A 25914-nucleotide genomic window follows, 5' to 3' on the forward strand; every position below is an offset into this window, starting at 1 on the left:
CCCTAATGCCAAATAAAAGCGAGTATGTGCTTTTTGACGTGCTTGTACTTCTAGTGTCGCACACCTGATGAAAAATTCGCACGTTAGACTGGAATGCCGAACCGATTGCTATTTCAGTATCCAATTTCGGTCAAATGAATCTGCAGTTGAATGACTTTTGTGATAGTTCATCTGGACTGGTACCGTCTGTTGCTGAAATGGTTATGGTCGTCTAGCTTTTATTGGCAAAACCTTCTGAGTGGAGGAAGCACTCGCAATATTTTTTGTGCTTGCACAACGTTTCTTTTATTTTCTTGCTTGCTTGCTAGTGCGCAACTATATAGATGTTCTGGCTGATTGTCCTATACTTTATGTACACGCATTAAATTTCTCTTTCTTAATAAATAATATGCGAGAAAAACGCGTCTCGTGGTCAGTTAAATTAGACAGGCAAATATAAATACGTCGGGGTAGATGCATTCCATCGCATTTTTTTCTTTCTTTCTTTTTAGTTTTAATGGTTCAGCGTTTCAAAAATATTTTACCCAGCCGTACTTTGCGCGACCCCCCTCTGCGCATCGTACACCATAGGGTTAGATTGACATTTGTGTACATTTGGTTTACTTGCACTTTGTTAACATTTACACCTAGCGGGCGCCGCAGCCGTTGGCGTTATAACGTTTCGCTTGGTTGTGCAGTGCTTTGAAGCATGCGACAACGCTATAGCGTTGCATTGCCCACTAACGCCAACGCAAGCATTGTCCCGGATGGTTTCATTGTTGCGCAGACGCTTGGTGCGTCGAGGTCATACCGCGGCCGCGTGGTTAGCATATAATGGGTCGGCTACTTGGGATGAACAACGCGACGTTCCTCGACTCCCAAGCCTGCGCTCAATGCGCTTCCGGCGCCTTGTATTGAGCACACGGGCGCTTTGCACGAATGAATTCTACGAGACAGACCGAGCAAAAGGACTATTGCTCTTCGTATGAGCTTGTGCCGCAGACGCCATCTTCTACGCGGGCATCAGGAACGCTTACATCGCCGATATACGCGTGCCCGCCAGCAGCTGTGAAATGGTGGAAAGCACAGGAAAGGAAAACAAGACGATGCGACATGATTACGCACCACCTACGCAATAACTTGTTAGTCTAACTGCTGGCTTCAATAATGTGACTGAAATATATTAATTTGAAATTGAAAAAGAAACGTTCTTACCTATCTTGTGACCCAATACTTTCGTTCGCATATGCGGGTAGTGCGGGTAGTCACTTTACTTTCCACGTCGGGGCATCTGAAGTAATAAACGGAATATAGAAGAGGTGTAGCCTATAGGCCGTAATGAAGCGATTGCCCTTTTTTTTTTTCGGACTAAGGATGTTACTCGCAAGTAGGACTGCAAGAAGGAGGACGAAGGACAGCTGGAAGCACGAGCCGCATCCTTTCTCGCACGCGTTGTCCTTTTGCTCACAAGTACCTGTGCGTGTACGGCAGGCATTAGCAAGATATGACAGGTAGCTTATACTGCTGTCCTTGAAGATAATCGCGTACAATGAGTGCTTTTTTTTCGGTATTAACATGTGGGCCAGAAACTTGGAGGGTAACAAAGGAGCTTGATAAGAAAAGTCAGCGATGGAACGAAAAATGTTAAACCAGGCGTACTTTTTTTCTTAGCTGCACCTAATTTTTAGAAGTTGCCTGCGGCAGATAGCACAGTTTAAACCCTTATTTAAGTCAATTAAGAAGCTAATTAGTGTAGTTATATTATTCATCCAATGAGGCATTTCGATTTCTCGTAGAAGTAATGGCCGCCTCATGGAGTAACTTAGCTATAGCTCGAGGGCGAGAATTCAGCTATCTACCGCAGGCAATTCTTGAAAATTTGGTGCAGCAATTCAGTAGCACGCATAAAGAAGTGGTGCACGAGAAACCTCTGCTTTTTTGCAACGCTTTTCAAGCTTCGTAGCACTTCTTCGTCTAAGTACCGTGCAACACTTCTGCATGGCCTGCGAGGCTGCGGCGCGCTATTGTGTGTGCATCAAATGATTCTACATTATGTCGGAGGAGAAGGTGTTTGACATACTACGACCGTCATCACTCGTTCCCGGTGAAATGGAACACCTTGTTCGCAAGTTGAAACATTTAGCAGAACTAACGTTCATTGCGGCGCGTAAAATTTTGGCATAAGTTGTGACCAAGTACTAATGAACCCTAAACATCCGTTGGTGTTTGCACCGAGCAAACCATTCGAGCTAGCAGTTGCCGAAAACGTCAGAGAAGAGGAAAAAAGCGAAACAAGATAGAAATGCGAAATCTTCACCAAACAAAAGGAAAACTCTCCAAATTCACGTTGCACTTTGGTGGCGTATTCGACTTGAGCAAGCCACAGAACACAATAAACTATCCTCTGTGTGCCCTCCACATCGTGACTGGCGTGGGCTGATCAGCTGATGCGAAGTTTTCGGTGCTGCGTCATCACCTCTGCGCTCACACCTTTGCAAATCATACTACGGAAACTTGGAGAATTTCCCTTTTATTTGATGAAGATTTCGCCTTTCTATTATCATGTTTTGTTGCTTTCCTGCTACCGGTCAAAAGTGCACCATGGCTTTCCAGACACACTGCACATAAGCAATGGAAAGAGAGGCCTGAGAAGCCATCGTTGATGTGCAGGGATGTCATGTCGTGCACGGACCTAACCACAACAGCCATCGAGGATGACGTCACAAAGATGTGGCGCGCAGCCGCAAGATTTCATGGAGTAAAAAAAAAATTGGGCTAATTCTACTGACGTGATTTTTTCTCGGAAGAAAGTAAATGAATAGACGTGGGAATGTCCTAGAAAATTACTCGGCAAGAAATACCCTTGTTCAACGCTACGAAAAAGTAAACAGAAGTGTCAATGTAATCGTCTGTCTGTCGTCTGGCAGTATGTGGCTCGTTGTTTGCAAACATGCCGCTTGACTATTAATAATGTTTCTGCCTCTAACGAGGAGCAGCGCTGATCTCCAGACAGCGCACACATTTCAACAGGAGATGCGAAGGACAGGAGCAAACTGATGGCGTCACCGTCAGGCCACCAGGACCCGCTGTTCAAGGCCTGCTAGTCCAGTCGAGGCGCATTTGTGAACATGGCAGTATACGTCAGCTGCCAGCTTGTCCCCCACCAGAATAAACTGTTCTGTTATGAGGAAGGAAGGAAGGAAGGAAGGAAAAAGTGGAGAAGGAGAGGTAGGGAGGTTAACCAGTTTAGCTTAACCGGTTTGCTACCCTACACATGGGAGAGGGATTGGGGAGATTAAAGATGGGGAAGGGGGAGAGGGAGAGAGAGCACACAGCACAGCACACACACATCGTCCGTTGGAGTCCAATCTGGCATGGTACGTGACATCACTCTCACAGCCGCTTGTCCAATCCCGTCTCTTTCAAAAACCGAAGTATTCCCTTTGTCGCCTTCACCTGCGATGCCTTCTGTCAGGGGCATGTGAAAATCGTGTCGAGGGACAATGGTCTACTGTCAAGGTTCGCTAGAACAGATGCCAGGGACTGTCGTTGAACATTATATTCAGGACAGTCGCACATAATATGTTCCAGCGTCTCCTCGCAAAGACAGGCATTGCAGAGAGCATTGTTGGCCATTCCAATGCGGAAGGAGTAAGATTTCGTGAAAGCCACCCTAGCCATAAGCGATAAAGCAGAGTCGCCTCTCTTCGGCGGAGTCCAGTTGGCATATAGAGATGCATCAAAGAGGGCAGATGGTATTGACGGTTGCTCTGGTTGCTCTGGCTGTTTGGTGTGCACCATAGAGATAGCGTGATCTCCTATGCAAGCACTCGAAGTCTGCTAGCTGCGTCGGATCGTGAAAGCGGTATGGCCTCTTCTTGTGCGTCTTCAAGAGCTGCCCGAGCGGCATTATCGGCGTCTTCATTTCCAGTGACGCCGCAGTGACTTGGCAGCCACTGAAACGTCACGTGGTGTCCTTTCTCCTGTGATGTATGGAGTAGGCATCTAATATCGAATACGAGCTGCTCGAATGGCCCGCGACGCAGAGCTGATAGTACAGATTGTAGGGCTGCCCTTGAATCGCTGAAGATTTACCATTGTCGAGGTGGCTCCCGGTTGACGAAACGAAGTGCAGCGCGAAGAGCAGCTAGTTCAGCAGATGTCGATGTTGTTGGGTGGTCAGTCCTAAAGCTGATGGTAATAGCTTTTGCTGGGACAACCACAGCACCGGACGAACACTGGATGAGGATTCATCCAGTTCTGTTATGAGGATTTTCTACAAAGCTACGAGAAGAAAAGCAGAGAAGTGTACCGAGGGCCGCTCAGCGCGAAGCGCACTGCGAGCCGGCACACTCATTCCGGGGTAAGAACTCGCACAGTAAGTTGTCGAGGAAAGAAAAAAAATGGTCCAACTTTAATTCGCCTTTTGATTTATGTATATTTATTATGTTCGAGGTATCTAACAGAATAGTACATAGCAGAGCAGAGGTGCAATAGAGGAAAGTATATAACGTTAATAAGGAACACAATGTTGGACACTCGACAACTTACTCTAAGGTAACTTACAGCCACACGTGTGAAGCTTTTTATCATCACCAATAATAATAATAATAATAATAATAATAATAATAATAATAATAATAATAATAATAATAATAATAATAATAATAATAATAATAATAATAATAATAATAATAATAATAATAATAATAATAATAATAATAATAATAATAATAATAATAATAATAATTTATGCCCCTCACGTGAGGCTTGCCACTCGCTGGCAAACTTACCCCGAGCAAAAGGCTTCCCGCAAGGTGTCCCAGTATTACACGTGCCCAGCAGCGACCACCTCGTACATGGTCATGACAGCCAAATATGACAGCATCTGGACTCGCAGCTGTTTTACAGCGGTATCTGCACTCAGTAGCACACCGTCAGGAAAAAAAAACGCGCCCTATTTTTTGGTATGTTAGCGATAGAGCCTTTATGATACGCAAGCCCATGACGTCAGAGACACCCGACATTGCACAATAATTAGAATCGTAAACGGGTGCGGGCTTACAGGACACCATCCTGTACCTTGTGCAGTCGCCGGAGGCTGGCAAAATGCCTGAGTTGTCACCTTACGAGCCTTCGTCTCTTACCTCCACGTGGGAACACGAGTCCGGACTAGACCTTTAATAAATTGCCTGCATTAGCTTGCACTCAGGGAACTCGTGGTTCCATGCGACAACCCCGTCCATTCCCACCGAGCTTTCGTTTTACAGCCAATTTCCGAAAGAAAAGTGCATAACTGTAGCTAGCTAGAGGGACGTGTGTCTCAAGTCGACCTCTCTGCCTTTCTTATCCGATTTAGCTTTTCTCTTGATCTCTCTCTATGCAAAGACAATTATAGTCTACTGGGCTTAATCACAGATCTGCCTCGACTCCATGTTGCTTTGAGAGAGAGAGAAAGAAAGAGAGAAGAGAGAGACAAACTTTATTCATACGCGTTCCTTCTCGACTTCACCTAGGGGAGGGCTGTACAATACCGATCACGTCACTACGGTAGAATAACGCTGGTCGGTGACTCCAGCGCTGCAGTTTCGTAATAGGACACTTCCAATTCTTACTTATTACTCTAGGGCACAAGACTTGAAGAATGCGTGGCAGGCATACTTCAATCTGCAGGGGGCAGCGTTGCTCTCAAGTATCGGGCGATCGGTTGACTTATGAGGAGCCCATGTGGTGGTACAAGCCCCATCCACTACTTCTATATGGTCGTAAGCTTCTGGAAACAGAGGTGCTCGAGTTCAGATTACTATGGTAAGCTATAGTGCTTTTGAAGCCTTTCTAGCAGCACCTGAGCTCCCACGTCTGCAGACAAGCTATACTCTACGGTAATGCATTGCGCCCCTCTCCCCCTTCGCCGGCACCCACCACTTGCCTGGAGCGCTGGAGCTGTGCATCACATAAGCGCGCTATTGCTTTCTCCAATAAGCTGCTGGCTCGAGAGTACTCGCTTGGAGCATTCACTGACAGACGAGCTTCCCAAAGCTGCAGACGTTTCTCATTCTGCAAATGGCTTTGACGACTGCCTTTGATCAAGGACGCCCATGCGAGCCTGAGCGATCGTCGGAGCAATAAAGCGGTAGTGAGTCTACTCTCCTCAAGGGGGTCATTGCACATTGGGACCGGCGAGGAGTGTTTGACCTCTTATCGACGTTGCGAAGCGACGACTCGATGTCCAACGTAGTCGTGTCTTATAAAACCTTGATGGCTACGTAGCGAGCTGCCCACTGCTTCAGCGACCACCGAGTGACCCGATCGACGGTGACACAATCGCGTGTAGTCTTGGGAGGCACAACCAGAAGATGAAGTTGGGTGCACTGAGTCGCCTGGTCGTACTTATGAAAAGCTTGCTGTGACTGTAACTACATTGAGATAAGTTTATGTGCGGTGACAATCATATACTGAGTAAGTATCGGGTACTCTGTAACTAGATAATGGAAAACTCATTTGAGCAAAGGCGGATAGGTGACTAGACAGCTGAGCAGAGTGAAGTTGGAGTCGATCATTAGAAGCACCAGTTGGCACCACATTTCCTGCGCACATTTGTAAGAAGAAACCTAGACTATTTTTTTTTCGCCGCGCCACTGATTGGTTCAAACAGTGACCTGCGTCACTGTTTTTGTCATCGCGGGAGTTTCGAGTTTACAGCGGCTGAGTGATGGAGCACCTTCGCGTGGTAGCGCTGCGGCGAAACTGAACAAAAACGTCCAGAATTTGCGGTAGGTGTAACAAAATAACCTTGATTAACTTAATCGGAGACTGGAGAAAAACGAAAACTAAATTTGTTTTGATGGATAAATTATCCTGTCATAACTCTGCGGTGGCGAAACAGCGCAGACGACGAGGCAGGTGAAAAGCAGACAGGCGAATGCGATGGATGGATGGATGAAAAACTTTATTAGGGTCCTTTAGGGCGCGCCCTAGCGCGCAGCGGGCCGTTCCCAAGTCGGGACAGAGGCCGAGCCTCTCCGCTGCGTCGCGGGCCCGTTGGACAGCCCATAACTGTTCTTCGAGGTTGGGGCTGTGTAGGACAGCATCCCAGCGTGAAGAAGTGTTACTTTCATCACAACGCCTGACTATCAATTGATTCTCAGCCGACCGGCGCGGGAAAGCAGTAAAATATAGATGAACAGCGTCATATTTGATACAAAACAGTACGACTTAGCAGTTGTAAAACTCGAAACAGAACAGCACCGAAAGTAAACGATTGCGAAAAAAATCAGCCCAAGAAGGATTCGTAAAAGCCTACAACAAGCATTAGTAAAACAGATGTGTAAGCCCGTGTCAACAATGCTAGAGTCCGCAAAAGTAGAAAATGAAGAAAGAAAAAAAATATTTGTGCCTAGATTTAGATGCAGGTTAAAGAGCACCGGGGAAGGCCTAAAAATCCGAAGCCCTAGATCTACTGCGGCGTGTCACATAGCCCCAGTGTTGCCTTTGGACGTCACACCTCAAGATCAACTATATATACAAGGTGACCAAATCATTTTAAATTTCCTTTTCTTCAATCTTCGTCCAAAACACAGTACCGCTACATTTTAAAGTACTTTCTTTATGCCACTTTCTTTTTACCACGGAAGAAAGTTCATAATTCTTATTCGGTTGAGTCTGGTTTATTTAGAAGGTAATGCCATCCTTCTTTACCGATGAGCGAATAATATACCAAAGGAGACACTGTCAAACTTCGTCACACTACAGTAAGCGGCTGTCACTTTTGCATATTTTTCGGGCTTACCATGTATCCAAGGCTCATTAACTCAACCAAGTCTCAAGGAAAGAGTCTTTATTTTTTAAAAAAAATATGTACCTTATCCTTAGCTGTGCATTATCTTGTACTTGGCTCCGCGTAAACAACAAACAGAGAAAGAACCAAATCAAGACAAGTGCCAACTATACCATCTGTTTAATGACTGTTCCAAGCACAGCGGAAAATCTTTTGCTCTATAGGGAATACACACCGCGCTGTAGCATCGCGACATACAATAAATTTGTCACGAAAGCTGCGTTTAAAAAAAAAATCTTTGCGCCTGACACACAAAGTGAACAGAGGATAGGGGACGAGCAACACGGACATGCGCTACATGACGCACGACCAAGTTAGTGGTTCGCGTTTGCCAACGTATCTATCCTATACCTTTTTCACGTTGCTTATGTTGCGGCAAGCATAGCAGAATGCATATCAAACCTAAACAGTAGCTTTCTCTAAAGAGCAAATTATTTTGCAGTTCGCTGATAAGTCTCAGTGGGGTCTCAAAACACCTTTTCTTGAAGTAGACTACGATGCCTTTCAATGAACATATTCCCGAATAATACTTTTCAAAAGGACATAATATGAACAGAGATAATATGAACACAAATATAAACTAATGCAGATTTTTCTTTCCCCGTTCACCCTCAACCCATCGGTTGTTCTGAGCTGGAGCGCGGTGCTGATAGCAACTTTAGTGCCCTTTGATGTTGATTCCTTTTAAAGCCTACACCAATTGCTCCTTTTTCCTTTTCTTTTTTCTGCGATGCGCTTACGGTCTAATCTTCCATGGTTGGCGTTTAACAAAGGAGCTGCGAAAACGCGGGCGAGACACGTTAACCACCGTTTCCCTGCTTTCCGGGAACGCGGGAGCATTTCCCGGTCGTAAACGATCCTCCATTGCTGGCGTTTACGGGCCTTCGCGTGCGCTGTACAGCGTCGTCGCTTACGCCACATAGCGCTAAAAGAAAAAAAGTTGGAAGAACGCGGGGGGCCTCCAAAGTTGGAGGGGAGAGCGAGAAATCCATTATGCGAGATTTTACAGGCTCCCCGCTGCATGCAGCCGAATAATATTCGCCCCCACATGTACACTGCCGCACTGTATGGGGACCCAGCGCGTTTGCTTATATTTGTCCCTGAACTTAATATTTATGAAAGCAGCATTTCGGGCAAGATGGTAATCCATTACTCAAGTATTATTGTGCAACAAAAAAGACATGGACGTGTCTTTTTGCTTGGTGTGTCTTCTTCTCTTACGTCCGTGTCTTTTTCGTTGCGCAATAATACTTGACTAATATTTAGCTTTGATAGCCCTTTTAGATGACCCTAAAGAGAAATAAAGATATTTGACTTGTTTTAGTAAATTAAGCATTTACAATACCAAGAAACTCGTTTTTATAGTGTGAAAGAAAAGCTTGGTAAGCCAGAAAATACACAAAAACGGGAGACGCCTGGCCCCGTCGTCTTGAAATTCCCGCGCCAGCTCGCCATGACGTCACAGATTTTGATGTCGTCTAATTTTCTATCGGTAGTGATCAATTGCAACGTACTCCAAAATAGCTAGAGGCTGGCTTTCAATAGCCATCTATTGAAACCAAACGACGGCAAAAATCGCGAAAATACTCCGAAACCACGACGTCACGCTCATGTATCGGTCATTCAAAATATATAACTTCGGCTCTCATTCACTCTTTTAATAATCAATCGATAAACGCGCAATAACGAAACCATATGTTTTGGAAAACTACGCCGACTGTATACAATGATCTATAGTGTGTCCATTTAGTGCGTCTATTTAACATCCTTTTCACGTTGTTTTTTTTCTTTCATAAGTACTGGCAACTGATTTTGAGTCGCAAAATGTATAGCCCATGTTTGAAATAGATGTTCAGATATATGTGTTGAATGGCGGTTTGGATCGCGACGAGTTCTGTAGCGGCAGATGTCGTTTGTGATGCAGGCAACAGCTGTGACCTATGATTATAGTTTGTATAACCATTTCTGCAATTGAGGCGGACGAAGTTACGGAACCGTCCAAGTAGATGTACACAGTGCTTGCGAATTCTTTCGATATACTTCCTGTTTTGCAGTATTCTTAGACTGAAGTGGCTCATGTTTGAAAGGACGGGCAGGCTGTGCCTCTTATATAGTCCATGAAGACAGCCTGGAAAAGTTGATTTAGGGAGTGTTAAGCGGGATTTCATTTTATGCTTCCAACGAGCCAAAGAACTTGTGCATAGCAGCTTAACCATGATTTTATCATTGCGATGTGCTTTGAAGAGATCAAACCATGGTCGATGGGGAAAATATTGTTAGGCAGAAAAATACACGGGCACGATTACATGCAAGTGTACATACATGTGTATTTACATGCGCAATACATGTAGCATTGCACTGAGCGAACAGTTCACTCAATGTCATATCGTCGTCATCGTAACCTTTTCAAACATGGTAGTTGTCTTGGCCAATGGAAATAACTGTTTCGTAGCAATATAGCCGGATCGGCACTGCGGCAATAAAATCCCATTTTACTTACATGGTCAATCACAACTCTCGGGAACCCATGCCGTATTCCGTAAAAATCGCATTACAGTGGTTAGTAATTTGATACTACCACAGCGACTGGTGTCTGAACGCGATGTCAGTATCCTTTGTTTTTGCAAATTGTACTTCCTGACGGCGTAGGTGCTCAGACGTAGAAGATATCTCAAGTTGTAATCTTTCACGCAGCTGCGGGCTCGAGGTCACGGCAGCCCAAGCACTGGTGTGGGCCGCGTAATTTCTTATGTGCAGAGCATCCAGGAGCTCATAAGTGACGCCGGTTGCGGTAGCATTGAATATTGTAGGGCTGTGAACCCCACTTTGTGGGATACCATGAACAACGGCTGGTATCGTGACTTGCATCCATTAAAATTGAACGACCGCAGAGGTAGCTCACAATTCCGGCACAAAGACGGCTGCAGATATCCAATTCATCAAGGGCGTCGAGTTCGGCTTCGTGAAGCATGTTAAGATACGTAACATGCTTGATGTCTAAAACTATCATCCCTTACAGCTCGCAGACATCAGTTTTCTTCTTGTCTATGCCAAAAACCAGTCATAATATCTGGATGACTGACATTCTTTTTGAGGGAGCACTCCAGTCTGTCCAGCACCATCCGTTCCTACGCATTTTCAACGCATACCCCACCGAGGCAACTGGCCGTTAGGATAAGAGCTCGTAGAGCGTTATTGCAGCCTTCAGAGAAAGCGACCAAAAGGCTTGAATTTAAATGTTCAGAAATAACACTTGCGGTTCACGCAGCATCGTAAAGTGATAGTAGAACCAGCCGAGCTCCTGCACCAAGATGAGACAACGTGGCATGAGAGATACCGTCGGGGCCGAGTAAACAAAAATTTTAGTACACAAGTGGTCTTTACCAATGACCTGCCGCCTCCGCTACAACGAGTTCAGTATCAGTATTGGCTCGAATTTGCTATTACGAACAATTATATATAGCGTGAGAGTATTTGTGAATGCGGGCCCAGGTGCAGATGATCATCATCAAGCAGCGAGTACAGCTTTCGGTTACGATATCGTGAAGCAGCCGTCAAGACGATCATCAAAAGTTGGCGACAAATATCTGTCCGATTTCAGGGGTGGAATGTTGATAATGCTGACAGCTACTCGCGAAAATTTTGCGCAAGTTACAAAAAGGCAACAGCTTCAAAAAGCTGACTTTGAGCGAGAGTTAAACGAAGACTCCATCCGAATTTCCCGAAGCCTAGACAATGGCTTTCGTGAATCCAAAGAAGAAGAAAACGTCCTTCGGCGTTTCCTTCCTAATTGTTTCTTTTTTAACATGGCATTTGTGCTCAGGGACTAAACGTATAAGGCTTGAAGAGTATTTGATTATTCCGTACTTACTCTCCGTGATGTGGCAGATTCAAGTCAGTCATGACAGTCCATGGGCGATCTTGACATTAGCATCACCCTGGGAAAAGTGTTCGTGTCCTGCACAGAAGGTACCATAATATTGAGCTCCCATTGTGTGCTGTTTTTGCACATATGCTCGATGGACGTTTCAAAAGTAGATCAATCAAAGAATCGGGCGCGGGATGGGGTGTAAGGGTGTAAGTTTAGCTGCATTTCAGTGGGAATGCCGTCTCTTCCGTGCATTTTCCCGCCGGTGCGCACACACACAAAAGCTCGGCACAAAAGCACGATCTAACTACAGCTGCTGTGTGACACATTGCGGAGAAAGGTGAGTGAACCATCGCTGACTACGACCATGCCCTCGTTTCGCATAACACATGCTAGCTGTTTAGCGCGAAAATTTATGGGAAACTGCCCGTTGCCGATGATGGTCGTGAAAGTCGCCGGCTATGATTTGAGAGCCTGCGCATTCTTTACAATCACTAAGCCAGGCAAGAGGAATCAAACTTTACTTTGAATGTTTGTAACCATCGATTACAGATAATATTTGATGCTTCAGCTTCAGCGTCAAACAAACGTACTCATTACCGTCGTAACGAGACAAAAGTTCACAGGAAGATGGAGGCTCGAAGCGATGAACAGTGGTAAAGCAACGAATGTCTCTGGAACCAACGTTTGGACAAGGCATTTGTCTTCGTCAAATCCCCTGGCCTAAACGTTACAGCTCCATCCGCATCCCCTGTTTATCCATTGGTGATCGTTACTATCGCGCGGCCCTTGTTTGTCCCGGACCAGAGGCCTAGCCGAGGAAGGGATTGAGGCGGGGGGGGGGGGGGGATAGAAGGGGGAGAGTTAGGGGACACTGTGTAACAGATGTGCCCGACATGAGACGACGTGCGAAAACTTCCGCCTGCCCCGCCCCGGTCAAGTGGCGGGGCAGACGATGAGGGAAAAAAAGAAACTGGTTAGGTTACAGGAATTTGATGGACGACCATGCGGCTGGCCACGATTTTCCGCTCCGCTTAGCTACCCTTTCCACTCACTGGCGCTCTCACCTACTTGCTGCGTACTCTTACCAGCTCCATGCAGTGCAGTGAAAGCTGCGGGTTGCGTCAACACAAGAGAAAAGGCTTCTACACTGCCCGCTCTTAATCTGGTTGGAATAAACGCACGTTAGAACAAAGGCTATGTTAAGTTAGAAAAATATTAGAACAAAAGTCAGAATAAACATATGGTTAGAATAAACAATATAGCATATTTTGCCACACGCGCAGCAACACGGTATCTCTACTTGCCTGGATTCGCACACTCCACCTTTCGTGTTTTGCAGCATACTGTGCCTTCGGCAAAGCTGACACCTCCTCTCTTTCTTTTTCGGTGCGGGAGAGAGAAAAAGTATGGTTTTCTCTCAAGTACTCAATCATTCTTTGATGGAGAAGTTGCGGTCACTGACCAAGTCAAGGCGGAAAAACACAGAGACGTACGGGTTCCTTGGTCTGACACTACTTCATCATCATGTAAACTGACCAAACAAATTTTAGTCAAACCTTTCAAATAATCTGCGTATAAGAGTGAGTTAAGCGCACAAATGTGTTGCTTCTTCTTTTTGTTATTATTCCTCTTGTAAGACAACTGCTCACGAGTGTGTCAGATTTTGTTTTTACTTTCTTTTTTATACGCGATAGAATACTCTTTTTCGTATACAACAGATACGCATTCAAAATGAAAGAACAACCCGGCATTGAATAAGGGAAACGTAAGATTAACGAAAAAATTATGACGAAGCAATATGAAACAGATGCACTGAAGAAGCAAATAAAACAGACTGGAACCTAAATGACAATACAAAAGTAAGGTCACATAAAACATACTGGTATTTAAAGTGAGCTCGTATATATGCATGCGCTAAAGACGGCGCAAAGGTCAAAAGAAACGAACTTCTTTCGCAATAAAGCACGCGATCTAGTTTGCTGCTATACAATATACGTTGTTTGCTAAAGCAGGTGACTATATTTTTACACGCTAAAACATGGCCTGTTTGTTCTCAACATAAATTCATATGCGTTATGACTTAATTTATATTTATCGTCCCTGAGACATTATATGCACTCTGTCAAACTGTTTCGTAGTGTTTTTGTTTACGCTTGCAACATTGGTTTTTGGTGAAAAGGAAACTTAGCCTGTAATAAACTTGTATTTTACTTTGACTTTGGCTAAAGGAGAATTTTCTCCCAGATTCTCTTATTCAAAGACTCAAGAAACGTAGACATGACCTCGTTATAAAATTACTGAACCAACTTAAGTTACACATCTCACATCTGAAAAGGGGAAGAGAGAGAGAGAGAGAAAGAAACCTCTAGTGGTTCTTGAGAATACAGTAGTTTATTAAAATTAGCGAAACAATTGTAACCTTTATGAATATATATAAGGGGCCGAATTCAGAAATATTTTCGTTCTTAAGTGGTCTTTTCCATTGGCTAGCCCTCTTCACTTCTTATATGTCCACGCACACATGCGTGCGTGTGCGTATGTGCGTGTGTGCTGGAGTTGCGAGATTCGAAGCGATGGAAACACACATAAAGTTTCGGACATCTTCGGACATCGACACGTCGTGTACGAAGTCTGCGGCGTCGTGTATACGCTGCAGACTCGCGTGCAGCCACGGGAGGTCTTGAAGTAGATGGCGAGAGATTGTTCGTCTCGTCGAAAAGATGTTGCAGCGCTTAAAAAGCGACACTCCCGATGCCTTCGGGCTTCAAATAACGCAGATGCCTCTGTGAAGAGCGCGCCACATCTGACAATTCCTCCTCCTCTGCCTCCAAGGCCTAGGAGAGTCGTGCCGAACAACAGAAATGCTGAAGCTTAGCCCGCGCTACCAAAGCTACACCACCGCTGAAGCCACAGCCGAAGCAACAGCCGGGGCCAGAGCCGAAGCAGCAGCCGGAGCCATAGCCGATGGCATAGCTGGAGCCACAGCCAAAGCCACAGCCGATGCAATAGCAGATGTTACAGAGGATGCCCCAGCCGGAGCCACAGTCACATCAACGAATTCAGCTCACCTCCGTAGAGTCCACAGCGCCGACTCCCGATAAATTGTCCGAAGAAGACCAGCAACTGGTTGTGATGCTTCTGTACCTCATAAATCGCGTAGTTTTCAGCAAGTTGCATAGTCCGTCAGTGCGAAGTGCAGTACAAGTGCTGGATACTTTTAATCCTGTGCTTGCAAGTCTCGAGTGAGCCCCGTGGCACACCCGCAGCCTCCTATTCGCGCAACGACCACTGGCCCTTTGGTCGGCCCAGATGTCACCAATGCAGATCGCCAGCAATAGAACTTGTCGTTAGTGTCACGGTGCTTCACTGCACACACAGTGATCACTTCCTTCCTCTTTTCTTCTTGCTATTCTCCCTTCCCTTACCCCCATGTAGGGTAGCAAACCGGACGGTTGTCTGGTTGACTTCCCTGTCTTTCTTCTCTTTGCTATCTCTCTCTCTACGGACAGGCAAAATAATGACGCGAACGTCCGGCGATGCCGGTAATAATATCAACGCACGAGTACCGCAAACACAGTCGCCTGTGATTTGAGGACTGCCGGCTAAACAAGGCCCATGACGCGAAACGGAAAGCGTAAGCGTCGGCTCGCGTGTTTCGAAATTCAAAAGGGTTGATTATGCTACAGAACATACCAATACCATGCTGTGCCCCGACCTGTTCCAATGCCGCGAACTGCGTGTTTCTTACATGGCGCCTATATTCTCCGTCTGCCCCATAGTTGGTCTTCTGCTGCGACAAATATATCACGGCCCTCGCCGGCAAACTCCTCCGTCAGGATCGTATATCACTGTACCTGGGAATGTTCACACCCTCAGCGCTACCCCCCCTATTCGTTCGCCCCCACCTTCACCTTGGGAGAATGTGCAGGCCAGCTCAGACTCGCATGGAGCAGCGAAGGCTGATCCAGCGGGCAGGCAGAGTGGCGCGAGCCAAGGGTTCTCTTTACTTCCACTGTATACGAGGAAGACGACTCAACTCATTAAAAATAGATGAATTTTCTCTTTCTCTCTCTCTCTCTCTTTTAGTAAATGTGTGGGAAAGTAAATTATTTTTGCGCAATACATTGCGGTAATATCATCGAGGATGTTTCTTCCTCCTATTGCATTTTTGGTGAACACACGATTGCTCAATACCATTGTTCCCCGTGCAAAGCAAACCACGCACCGAGATCACAATGCACACCGCGAAGTCAATTTGTATTGACTGCCCGGTGTGACTGTTTGCTGTGCTTAGGTTACAGGCATTGTGCTTTTTTTTATTTCCTTTGTTCAACAACAGGTGGCGTGTTCGCGAGAAAACACAGAAAAGCTTATTCAGCTCCAATAGAGCGCAGTGAGGAATCAACGTATTTTTTCGCCAAGCAGGTGCAGAGACGTGAGAAATTCAGGACAATGGTGCGTTGTACTTAAGTATAGTCACGCACAGGAATTACTATGAAACACTCTGACGGCACGTTTGCGCTGCGGCACAAATTTCGAAGAACGAATGGCTCGAAAGTTATGACCAGCCCATGAAATTTAGTTAACTTGCAGCGAAGTCCTCTTAATCTTGCTCGTTCTTCTCTCTTTATTTGTTTACGGTAAGGAGAGGGCATTACCGACGTCACGATAAATACGTTAGTTTTCTTCTGATGACGGAAGATGAAAAGTGCTATCAATGTAATTGCGAGGTACAGCGCCTGGCAACAGCGAATGTTGACGCGGCATGCCATGTGCCACTTTATTTGTTTTATTTATTTTACCTTCAGGGTGAACAGACATTACAAAGGGGAGTGATTAGTTATGATGCAGAAACAGCATATCGAATTAAAATAAAAGCATAGACGTGTTCCTGATTGTACACTGTTAGCTAGAACAAGATAAGAGCGTGACAAAAATGTTACAAAATAGTAACTAGCAATACAATATTAGCCCGAAAAGAAACAAGCGCGACAAGGAAATCTTACTAAACTTGGGATGTATGTGCGCCTTTGCAGAGCCAGGTAGACGGGACTGGTATTACAGACCCTTCTTGCAGGAAAGAAAGAATAATAAAGGATACACCACAGAAACGGCACTTTGCCTTCACTCGACTGAGAGTCATAGACGCGAGGAAAGGCAGAGAGGTTAACCAGACGCACTCCCGGTTTAAGAAAAGGCCCCAGGTGTTTCGTTGTTCTGTTCGATCAGAGGCGCGCTTCTAAATACGGCAGCATGTGTGCAACCACGCTCAACAAAACAAAGCTGCTTTGCAATTATGAACATCGGCAGAGGAAGAAAGAAGGCAAGGTAGCGGTCTTGGTCAGGAGCCACTTGCGAAGCGTGCTACCAATGAACATAGCCCACCCACAGGCAAAATAGTCCGCAGTACGTTGTCGAGAAACAATGGGGAAATCGCATAGCGTGAGCGTCTCTCTTTATCTTATTTATTTGGAGTGCCCTCAATGAGCTTAACAGTACATGACAAAGAGGAGGGACAGATGCAAAAAGTAAAGGAAATAGAAGGCGTATAAAAAAATACAGTGCATCATTGCACAAGTAGACTCAAGATTCTACCTGCTCGACAGGAAGAACCACCTGCTCGGTAAAGGCGGCCAAAGGCATGTTAGTTTCACGTCGAGTAACAATGTATTGCTGCAATATCTGCTGCTATAGCAGCGCAGTGTCAGCGAAATAAGATGGCAAGCAAGCGCCATTGTTTTGCCCATTACCGATTGAGCCTTCATAGTACACGTGCCGGGGTCGTCCGAGTCTAACCACAATGCTCAAAAAGTAGCCCTCCAACCTAGCCCTACCCTCTTTGTAAGCAGCAATAAAGAAACAAGTGACTGCTTTCACATTATCATTCTACAACGTGTGCAGTCTCCCGAAACTGGCCAAATGCGTGAGTTTTCAACTTACACTCTTTCATTTCTAGCATGCACGTTGAAGTTTGAGACAGGGTGACGCCTTAATTAATTAGCCGGCATTTAAACTGCGAGTATAAAATTGATTTTGGCAAAGGGTGAGCTACGCCACCGCTCTACTGGTGATGTCACTGCTCCTAAATGACGTTCTTCGGTGGTTCCAGATCTATGATATCGATCAGATGTTCTGAGTGCTTATTCGGAGGTTCAGCACCTGGAGCGGAGGAAAGCACTCATCGCGCCATTCATTACAAAAATTGCGACACCGCATGTGCAGACTGCATTTTCCTAGCCAGTACAGCGTGTTTGTTGAATTAACTTGTACTTTACTTTGGCGAACACTGCGTGTTTCAGTGTCTCCGAGTCGCGGCCCTTCATTCTACGGCAATCAGCTATATAGTTTCAGAGGAGCGTCGGATGAAACAAGTTCGTAGATTCGGTGACAAGGAGCTCCTACTACTGATCGAGGATCTACGGCTTGTAGTAACAACGGGGTCTAAATCCAGTTTGATAACCTAACCTAGCGCCTTTTAATCCTTGCTGGCAATCCCTGATTTCGCACGTTGGAAGACCAGCTTGGCTTTACAATGTGCAGCTTCAAGCACGCATACCTGGAGCAGTGTACAGCGCAGCCTATCTTAGGTCGCTTATACTTAAGTCTTAGGTCACTATACTGAGGCGTCGTGCTTAAAGCATGTGATACCAGATCAACTGGCTACAGTTCGATCATCGTTCAGTCAATCAAGCAATAAATAAATGAATCAGTCAATCAAAATGACATTTATTATTTACAAAGATGGTACATACTCTTAGGTTCTTGCTCTAAAATTGGTATTGACTGCATCCGCGACCGAAATGCTCAACAAACGTCTCAGATTAATTGGGCTGCTAAGCATGAGGTCGCGGGATAAAATCCCGGCCACGGCGGCCGCATGTCGAAGGGGGGCGAAATGCGACAACACCCGTGTACTTAGATTTAGGTGCACGTTAAAGAACCCCTTGTGGTCCGAATTATTCTGGAGTCCCTCACTACGGCGTGCCTCATAATCAGGTCGTGGTTTTATCACGTAAATGCCCATAATTTAATTTGTCTCAGCTTAAACTAAGCCGTTGTAATAGCTATAAAGACTTGCTGTCTCTCACAAAACTGTCTGTTCTACGTGACATTAGGATTAACGAGGAGCACTTTGCCTCATCGTCGGCGCTGTTAAGTGACAAGTCGATGCTCGACATAGCAGTCGTCGAGAACTTTAGCTTTCCTCATGTGAGCTACCCTTTGATTATTCGAAAACGATGACCGGAGTCACTGTTTTTGTCATCGCGGGACTTTCAAATCTAGGAACCTTAGTGACAGTGAATTTTGGCTTCTTAGCCTCTGAATAATCGAGAGTAACAAAGTCGCTCCAATATGTTATCCAGAATATGTACAGGAACCTTAATAGTGCCTTGAGAGACTTCTGCTGTGACGATGGTATAGACTGGCGCTCCAGGATTGCCTGTTCCGGCTCATGCATTAAGCTCCGGCCGGCCGACATGGTCTCACGTAGTCGCAAGCGACCGCATGTGTCATCGGCAGCAAGGACAACTGCCAAGACCTTTGTTCAACTGCTCCCTCACTGCCGCTGCCGTCACAAGCAGCACTGCCGGGCATTTCAATGCCGAAACCAAAGAATTGAATGAAAGCAACCCCAAGAAGCTGCGGTTGGCAAACTACTCTTGTCTCGGTTCGATATAGTCCAAATGGGAGACGTTAGAACCCATAAGGCTCGCCTCAGTCAATTAGCAAGGAGATGCGGCGGCGCGTTTCAAAGAATAGAGGCCGCCTTACCCATTTTGCAGGTTTAATTATTTTGTGTAGCTTCTATTGACTTGGCGTCACACAGCTGGCGTCGCTCCTCCGTTGTCTGCGGCGTACAACGAAAGATCGCTTTCTCTGGTTCTCCGTTTTGGTTGTCTGACACGATCCACATGTTTCACTGCACTCCAACGATTCGGTGTGAGGGATTACAAAATCCCAAACAAAAGTTCACGGAAACAGAACTACTTGAAGTGATCAATCGTGATTGAACAAGTGACTGTCTGGGTGAAGTTGTTGTGGGGCACAAAATAAAACACAAACTACAGGGAACAGGACACCACAGGTGCCCTTGTGTGTTGTTTTCTTTTCCTTGTGTTTGTTTTAATTGAGCTACAATTACTTGAGCGAGAGTAGACAAGTTTGTCCGAGAACAAGTTATATTGGAGGGAATGTCTCATGCTGGTACGGAGCCAATGTTTCTACAAGGAGACTTGTCCGCGTCACTTCTAAGACCAGTGCCATTTTCCAAACGTCGTCTCCAGGAAGATACATTCCATCGTTCAACCACTATTGATCACTCCAGATTACATAAAACGTACTTTACGAAGACAACCCACATTTAATTTTAGTATAACTTTAATGTTTACATTGGTGTCTTTTTGAGGATGCTCTTCCTAACTCATGCAGTGTGAGGTCTTCCTTTGAGGCCGTCGTTGCTGCTCGCTGTGACGACCCTCGTGTTGCTGCTGTTTGCGATGGCCGTGGAAGCCCGCAGTGGTAAGATGCAGTGGGCGCGCTTCACGTACTGCATCACCAGGCGCGCGGGCCCAGTGCTGGCGACGCCCAGCGGAAGCTGCGCCTCCCGCAAGATGCTGGGGCAGTTCCGCACCATGAATCGCGTCAACTGACAGAACTGCGACAAGTATGAACCGGCACGCTTCTTCCTTTTTTTTTTTTGGCAATAATGTCTCGTTTCCTTCAGTGACATTGTGGCAGGTTAGTTGGGCATCTGTCCTACGTACATCCCCAGTGCACTGTCTTTGCAATTGGCCACCGTCATGTCAACGAAGTCGTGCCGCTTTATTGTCGTTGCCGTGGTCGGCATGTCGCTATCGTCGCCTTCCTCAAGGCGTCAAGGTTGCCGGAATGAAGACCTTCTTCATGCAATGAACGCAACGAACAGATGAGTTCAGAATTTCGGTAACAGGTACAGTGGCGTATCCACATTTTTAGGGGGAAAGGAGTGGGGAGGGAGGGGGTTTAAGGGGGCTCTTCGCCGAAGTAAATTTCAGCGTCTTGACTAATTGTGCAGAAAGCGCGATGGAAATATCACACAGTGAAGATTGGACTGTATTTCCTATACACACATGCGCAACAAATTTTCGAGAATGTCTTGCTCGTACAGCGTGCCAAGCACGGCTAAATGTTGCGTTTGTTGTGAAATAGCATCGGCACTGGATACTTTGGCTCAGCGTGCTGTCCTGTGCCAGCAAGAAAACCTCAGGACGGCCGACTCAATTTTCGTTACTTTTCTTTAAGTCGTATCCGCCGTGGTGCCTCCGTGGCTATGGCCCTCTGCTACTGATAATGAGGTCGTGGGTTCATTTGCCACTCCCTGAGGCCGTATTTCGATAGATGTGAAAAATAAAAACAAAAAAAATCTCATGTGCTTAGCTTTACGTGCACATTAAAGCACGCCAGGCGGTCAAAATTAATCGGAAGTTCTCGACTACGGGGCACCTCACAGCTCACTGTGAAATTTTTTAACGCTTTCCTCTCTGTCATCTTTCTAACCCCTATCTCCCATCCCCAGTGCAGGGTAGCAAACCGGAGACTGATATCTGGGTAACCTCCCTGCTTTTCCTTTTGGTAGTGACTACAGTGACGGGGCCCGGCACTTTAACATCTGCACTACAGTGACGAGGCCCGGTACTTTAACATCCACACTACGGTGACGGGGCCCGTCGCTTCAACAACACTACACCGACGGGGCCGTCACTATAACGATGTCGGTATTGGGGGCGAGGACGACTTACGGAGTCGCCATCTGTCAGAAGCGCCTCACATGCGTCGGCGCTAAATAAACATACTACGCGGCAGCCCTCCTGAACAATTTTGCAAGTACTCTCGAAGTGGCAGTATTTTACCTTTAAAATAATCATGTTGGACAAACAGAAAGCACAGAATGGTTTACAAACGCTATCTATTTGCCTACTACGTACAGTAAGCTGGGACACTGCGAGCAGTCGCCGCGATCGATTCCACCGAACCGGTTTGCGTGAAACGTAAGCAATCGCTGAGAAAACTATGTGAAATATGTTCTTATAGTGGGATGGCTGTCTGTGTAACTAAATGTAGCATAACAGAATGAAGCAGCAATGCAGCGATCGCATGGGTTCGCGGTGACCGACTTCGCGTCTGCATGCATGTCCTCGCGCAATGTTTCGCTTTCGCTCCGAGCACGTTTTCGCACCGTGCCGTGAGCTTTATGCCGCAGCATGTGAGCATTTGACAGTACGCAAGCAACCATTGTTGCATGTACACTATCGGAGCTGTTCAAAAATAATTTCGTTATAGCTAGGGTCTTCGACGCCTACAGCGACTTGTTTTGTTCCGTCGCGATGATTCAGTCTTAATTTTCTTTTTCTTTTCTTCTAAAGTCTTGGAAGCTTCAATATCATTATTTCTCAAATTTCATCGAACTGCATGTTTATCGGTCTTCTAAGCGAGCAATTACCCGCTGCTTCTTTTTCTTAATTCAGTAGAATATTCATTGTCTGGTGCTACACAAGCAGGAACATGTGCCGTGCCTTTTTTAATGTGTTTTTACCGTTCCCCTTCCATTAGAGTGAACTTTCTTTCTTTATTATAATCATCAAGGTGTTACAGTGCATACGCAAAAGATTGTACATTCGTGGACACGTACCCAATGCGGTCGTTCGATCCGTATGTGTGCAATCAACGTATTCCGTTACTGCACGGAAGTTGCTGACATCGTGAAATTCACGTGGTGTTGTGGGCAGTACTGGAATCCGCGGTCCGTGAAGTGCTCGGCATCCCCATAGGCGCCAGCACCGAGAAGCTCATGCAGCTGGGGGTCCACAACACCTTCGATGAGGTTGGGTCACAGAAGTTAGTCCAGGTTGTCAGGCTCGCTTGCTCGCCTGCGGGGAGGCGGATCCTGGAGGCGCTGGACTTTAACCCGTCAGGGAAAGGCGGTGCGTGCTCGACGCGTGGTTGCGGGAGGCCGTCACGGTCTCGCCGTTCCCGCGCAACGTGCACTCGCAACGCAATGTAGGCACACGCCGGGCCCGAGCGGCCGCACTTCTCGGATCCGTCGCCGACGATCCGCGATCGGTCGCGTTCGTCGACGTCGCCCAATACGGTTCGTCCGACCGGTTCGCGGCGGCCGTGGTGGATCACAGGGGCAACCTAACGCCGCGTCCGAGCGGGGCAGGTGTCCAGATTGCGGAGATCCATTCTGCACTTTAGAACACATGCTCTGGCGGTGTCCCTCGTTACGGGTCCACGGTCATCTCACCACGGAAGAAGAGTGGGAGGAGGCGGGTCAGGCACGGCGTGCCCGTCTCAACGTCAGAACAGCTCGCGGCGGCCCCCTCCCTCATAAGGGGGTTTCGGAGTCGCTCCTTAGGACCTTATTAAAGTTCACTGCCTGCCGTGAAGTGCTCGAAGTTGTTTGCATAGAATGTTTGAAAGAGGTACGGCCATTGACGTTGCTACAGTGTTAAAGTGCCGGTCCCGTCTGTGGTTAAGGAGACGGGCCCCGTCACTGCAGGGCAGAGGTTAAAGCGCCGGGCTCCGTCACTGTAGTGTATATGTTAAAGTACCGGGCCCCGTCACTGTAGTACAGATGCTGTTAAAGTGCCGGGCCCCGTCACTGTAGTACAGATGTTAAAGTGCCGGGCCCCGTCACTGTAGTCACTACCTTTCCTTTTCATCTCTCCCTCTCTTTCTTTCTCTCTCTCTCTGCACGTTAGACCCCCACACTTTAATTTCAATTTAATCTTTTAGTACAGAAGAGCCAGGCGTTCTCTCGTTATTCTGCTGATGTCGCAGGTACTTCCACTGCATGGCCAACTGGCTGGCGACGCGGAAGTGCCGGGGACGCTTCAACTTGCGCGTGGCCAAAGTAATCAGCTACTGCCGGGAGTACTCACAACCTGGAGACCCAGCTGACAGGCACGGAGACGAGGAGGCTAACCGATATGGCCGGGGGGGTGGAAACTGCGGAGCACGCTACTTGCGCCCACGCAAATGTGCCTACAACCCAAGAACGGGAAAATGCAAGTGGTGAGGGCAGAATACACGAGCAGCGCCTACTGATACTACCGATTGCAGTGTCCCCAAAGAGGCATGTCTATGCCAAAAAACCGTCTGTATCTATAGTGCAGAATAAAACACGAAGAAACGACAAAGAGAGAGAGAACATTTAATTAAGAAATATCAAAGAGGTATAAAGTTTGTAAACAGGGATGAAGTGCCTCAGACAGCCTGTCTGAGGCACTTCATCCCTGTTTACAAACTTTATATCACAGTGTGCCATTCCATCTGTCAGCCCCTTTCTTGTTTTTGGACTTCAAAGAGGTATAGGGCTGAGAATAACTCGTCTGTGCTACTGTGAACCAGAGAAAATATAGCGAACGAAGATAAGTCTTGCAAGTGGTCACGAAGCGGACAGAGTTCGTGAATAAACACGACGATTCCTCGGTTGGAGCTAACACAGCCCTGAGCGGCGCAGGAATGCGCCGTTCAGATATAAGTCTCGTCATGATTCCACCTGCTCCATTACGGCGTTCTCAGTAATGATGACGGAATACACGTTAGTCTCGAATGAACTAACAACTGTAATGCAGCGACAACTGCATGTACGATAGCTCATATCAAGAAAAAGGAAAAATCAAGCACTTCTTATTGTCTGGTACCGTGACCGCGTATGCGTCAGAGTTGCATGACAAAGCCCAGTAAGTATAGCATTGTAGGCGGGCGACTAGTTTCACACCATCATCCTGGACCGCGAGCAGTCCCCGCAGCGTGGCTAATTGAGTCATCTTGTAGGCCTTCATCTTTACCCTCAATGTTTAGACACGAGACAGGTCGACACCTTGATAAAGTCGCAGGTATATAATTACGAAGTCGACCTTGGCGGGCAGAGGGCTGCCCCACCCCTTCACACTAACGATGCCCTTGCGCTTAAATAGCTATCCTCGATGAACCCAGCCCTATAATTTTAGTCAGACACTCCTAGCGCCTACCTCAAGGCAGTGGAGGGGTATTTATCACGTCGCTCATCAACTCGAGAATAGCCGTTAAACGTTGTAGCAACGTATATACTGTGTAATTCACATAATTTGGTCTCTGGGTGACGAAGACTTTCATTATGTAGCAGTCGGCTTAGTTCAAGAAGAGTGCCGGGTCGAGACAAGTTAGTGGATTCGGTGGCAAGCAGTACCTGCCGTTGTTCGGGCTTCTTAGACTTCCACAGAATAAAAGGGTGTCTAAATCCCGATTAGTAATGTAACATAGTAGCTGTAAAGTTCTGCCTTCAAGAATTTCAATTCGCAGGTTCCGAAGGCGACCTCGATGTTATAGTACTGGTCAGTAAGGCCCCTCCAGCGTACTCCGTGGGAATACGCGAGAGCGGTGCACACGGAAGTGCGCTAGGGCCATCTGCCATCGGCTCTAGCTTTCGGAAATGCATTGGGCCACTGCCTCTAAACGACTCATTGAATAGCGATGAAGTGCAGTGGAACACAAAGACGTGGACACAAGAAGGAGCGACAGACTGACAGTGTCGATGTCCTCGTGTGGAGCTATAGACTTCATGTTTGTTCAGTATTGCCACCCTCGTTGACACGAGTAGCTTGGAGCATGCGCTTGCAGGGGAACTTGTTACAGCTGTTCGTGTTCATTACTCTCGAGTAGGTTTTGACGGCTGTCATAGATCAACGACTCTGCACAAGAAGCAGGTAAGAATTAGACTCCGTCACAGCGACAAAGGGGTGTTGTCTTATCTCATCGCACAGGTTATATGCCACGTCGGGACCTGTGAGGGGCGAGTACTTTGCCTCTTCGTCGACGCTGTAAACAGGCAAGTCGAAGTTCGACGTAATGGTGACCTAGAACCTCGGTGACCACTGTGGTTACTTCAGCGACCACTCAGAGATCTCGTGTGCGGTGATACAATCATAGCCTTCGTGGGTAAAACCAGAAAATAAGTGACACTGTTTGCAGTGACTCGAATTATATTCAGCAACCACAAGCCATTATCCTTCAATCGCTCCCATAAGGACGACACCACTTTTCCGCCGTCTTCATAAGTTTCAATGCACAATGCAAAACAGCTTACCTATTAAACAGCTCAGTCCTTTATGAGTCTCTGCGCGAATCAATCAGCGCTGGCGAAGGTGTTTAGTCACCCTAATCTTGGCGTTCAAATAAAAACAGCAGAAGCTTTGGAAAGCGC

The 25914-nt window shown here is 46.6% G+C and overlaps 1 protein-coding gene and 1 long non-coding RNA gene across 2 annotated transcripts in view; one reads left to right on the forward strand and one right to left on the reverse strand.

Annotated features, from left to right (window-relative positions):
* The window catches only part of LOC135905946 (TBC1 domain family member 22B-like), a 122285-nt gene that overhangs the window by 72375 nt on the left and 23996 nt on the right, over positions 1-25914 (reverse strand). Inside the window, exon 2 of the mRNA XM_065437090.2 lies at positions 11688-11774. Within this exon, the coding sequence (XP_065293162.1) occupies positions 11688-11719 (32 nt within the window). The 5' untranslated portion in view covers positions 11720-11774. The remainder of the gene's footprint in view (positions 1-11687; positions 11775-25914) is intronic.
* LOC135905967 (uncharacterized) lies at positions 17444-23877 on the forward strand. Its single transcript, XR_010565574.1, has 3 exons — positions 17444-17610; positions 20118-20352; positions 23508-23877. It is a non-coding gene; the product is annotated as an uncharacterized lncRNA (long non-coding RNA).

The sequence above is a fragment of the Dermacentor albipictus genome, chromosome 5 (assembly GCF_038994185.2).
Source record: "Dermacentor albipictus isolate Rhodes 1998 colony chromosome 5, USDA_Dalb.pri_finalv2, whole genome shotgun sequence".
NCBI lineage: Eukaryota > Metazoa > Arthropoda > Arachnida > Ixodida > Ixodidae > Dermacentor > Dermacentor albipictus.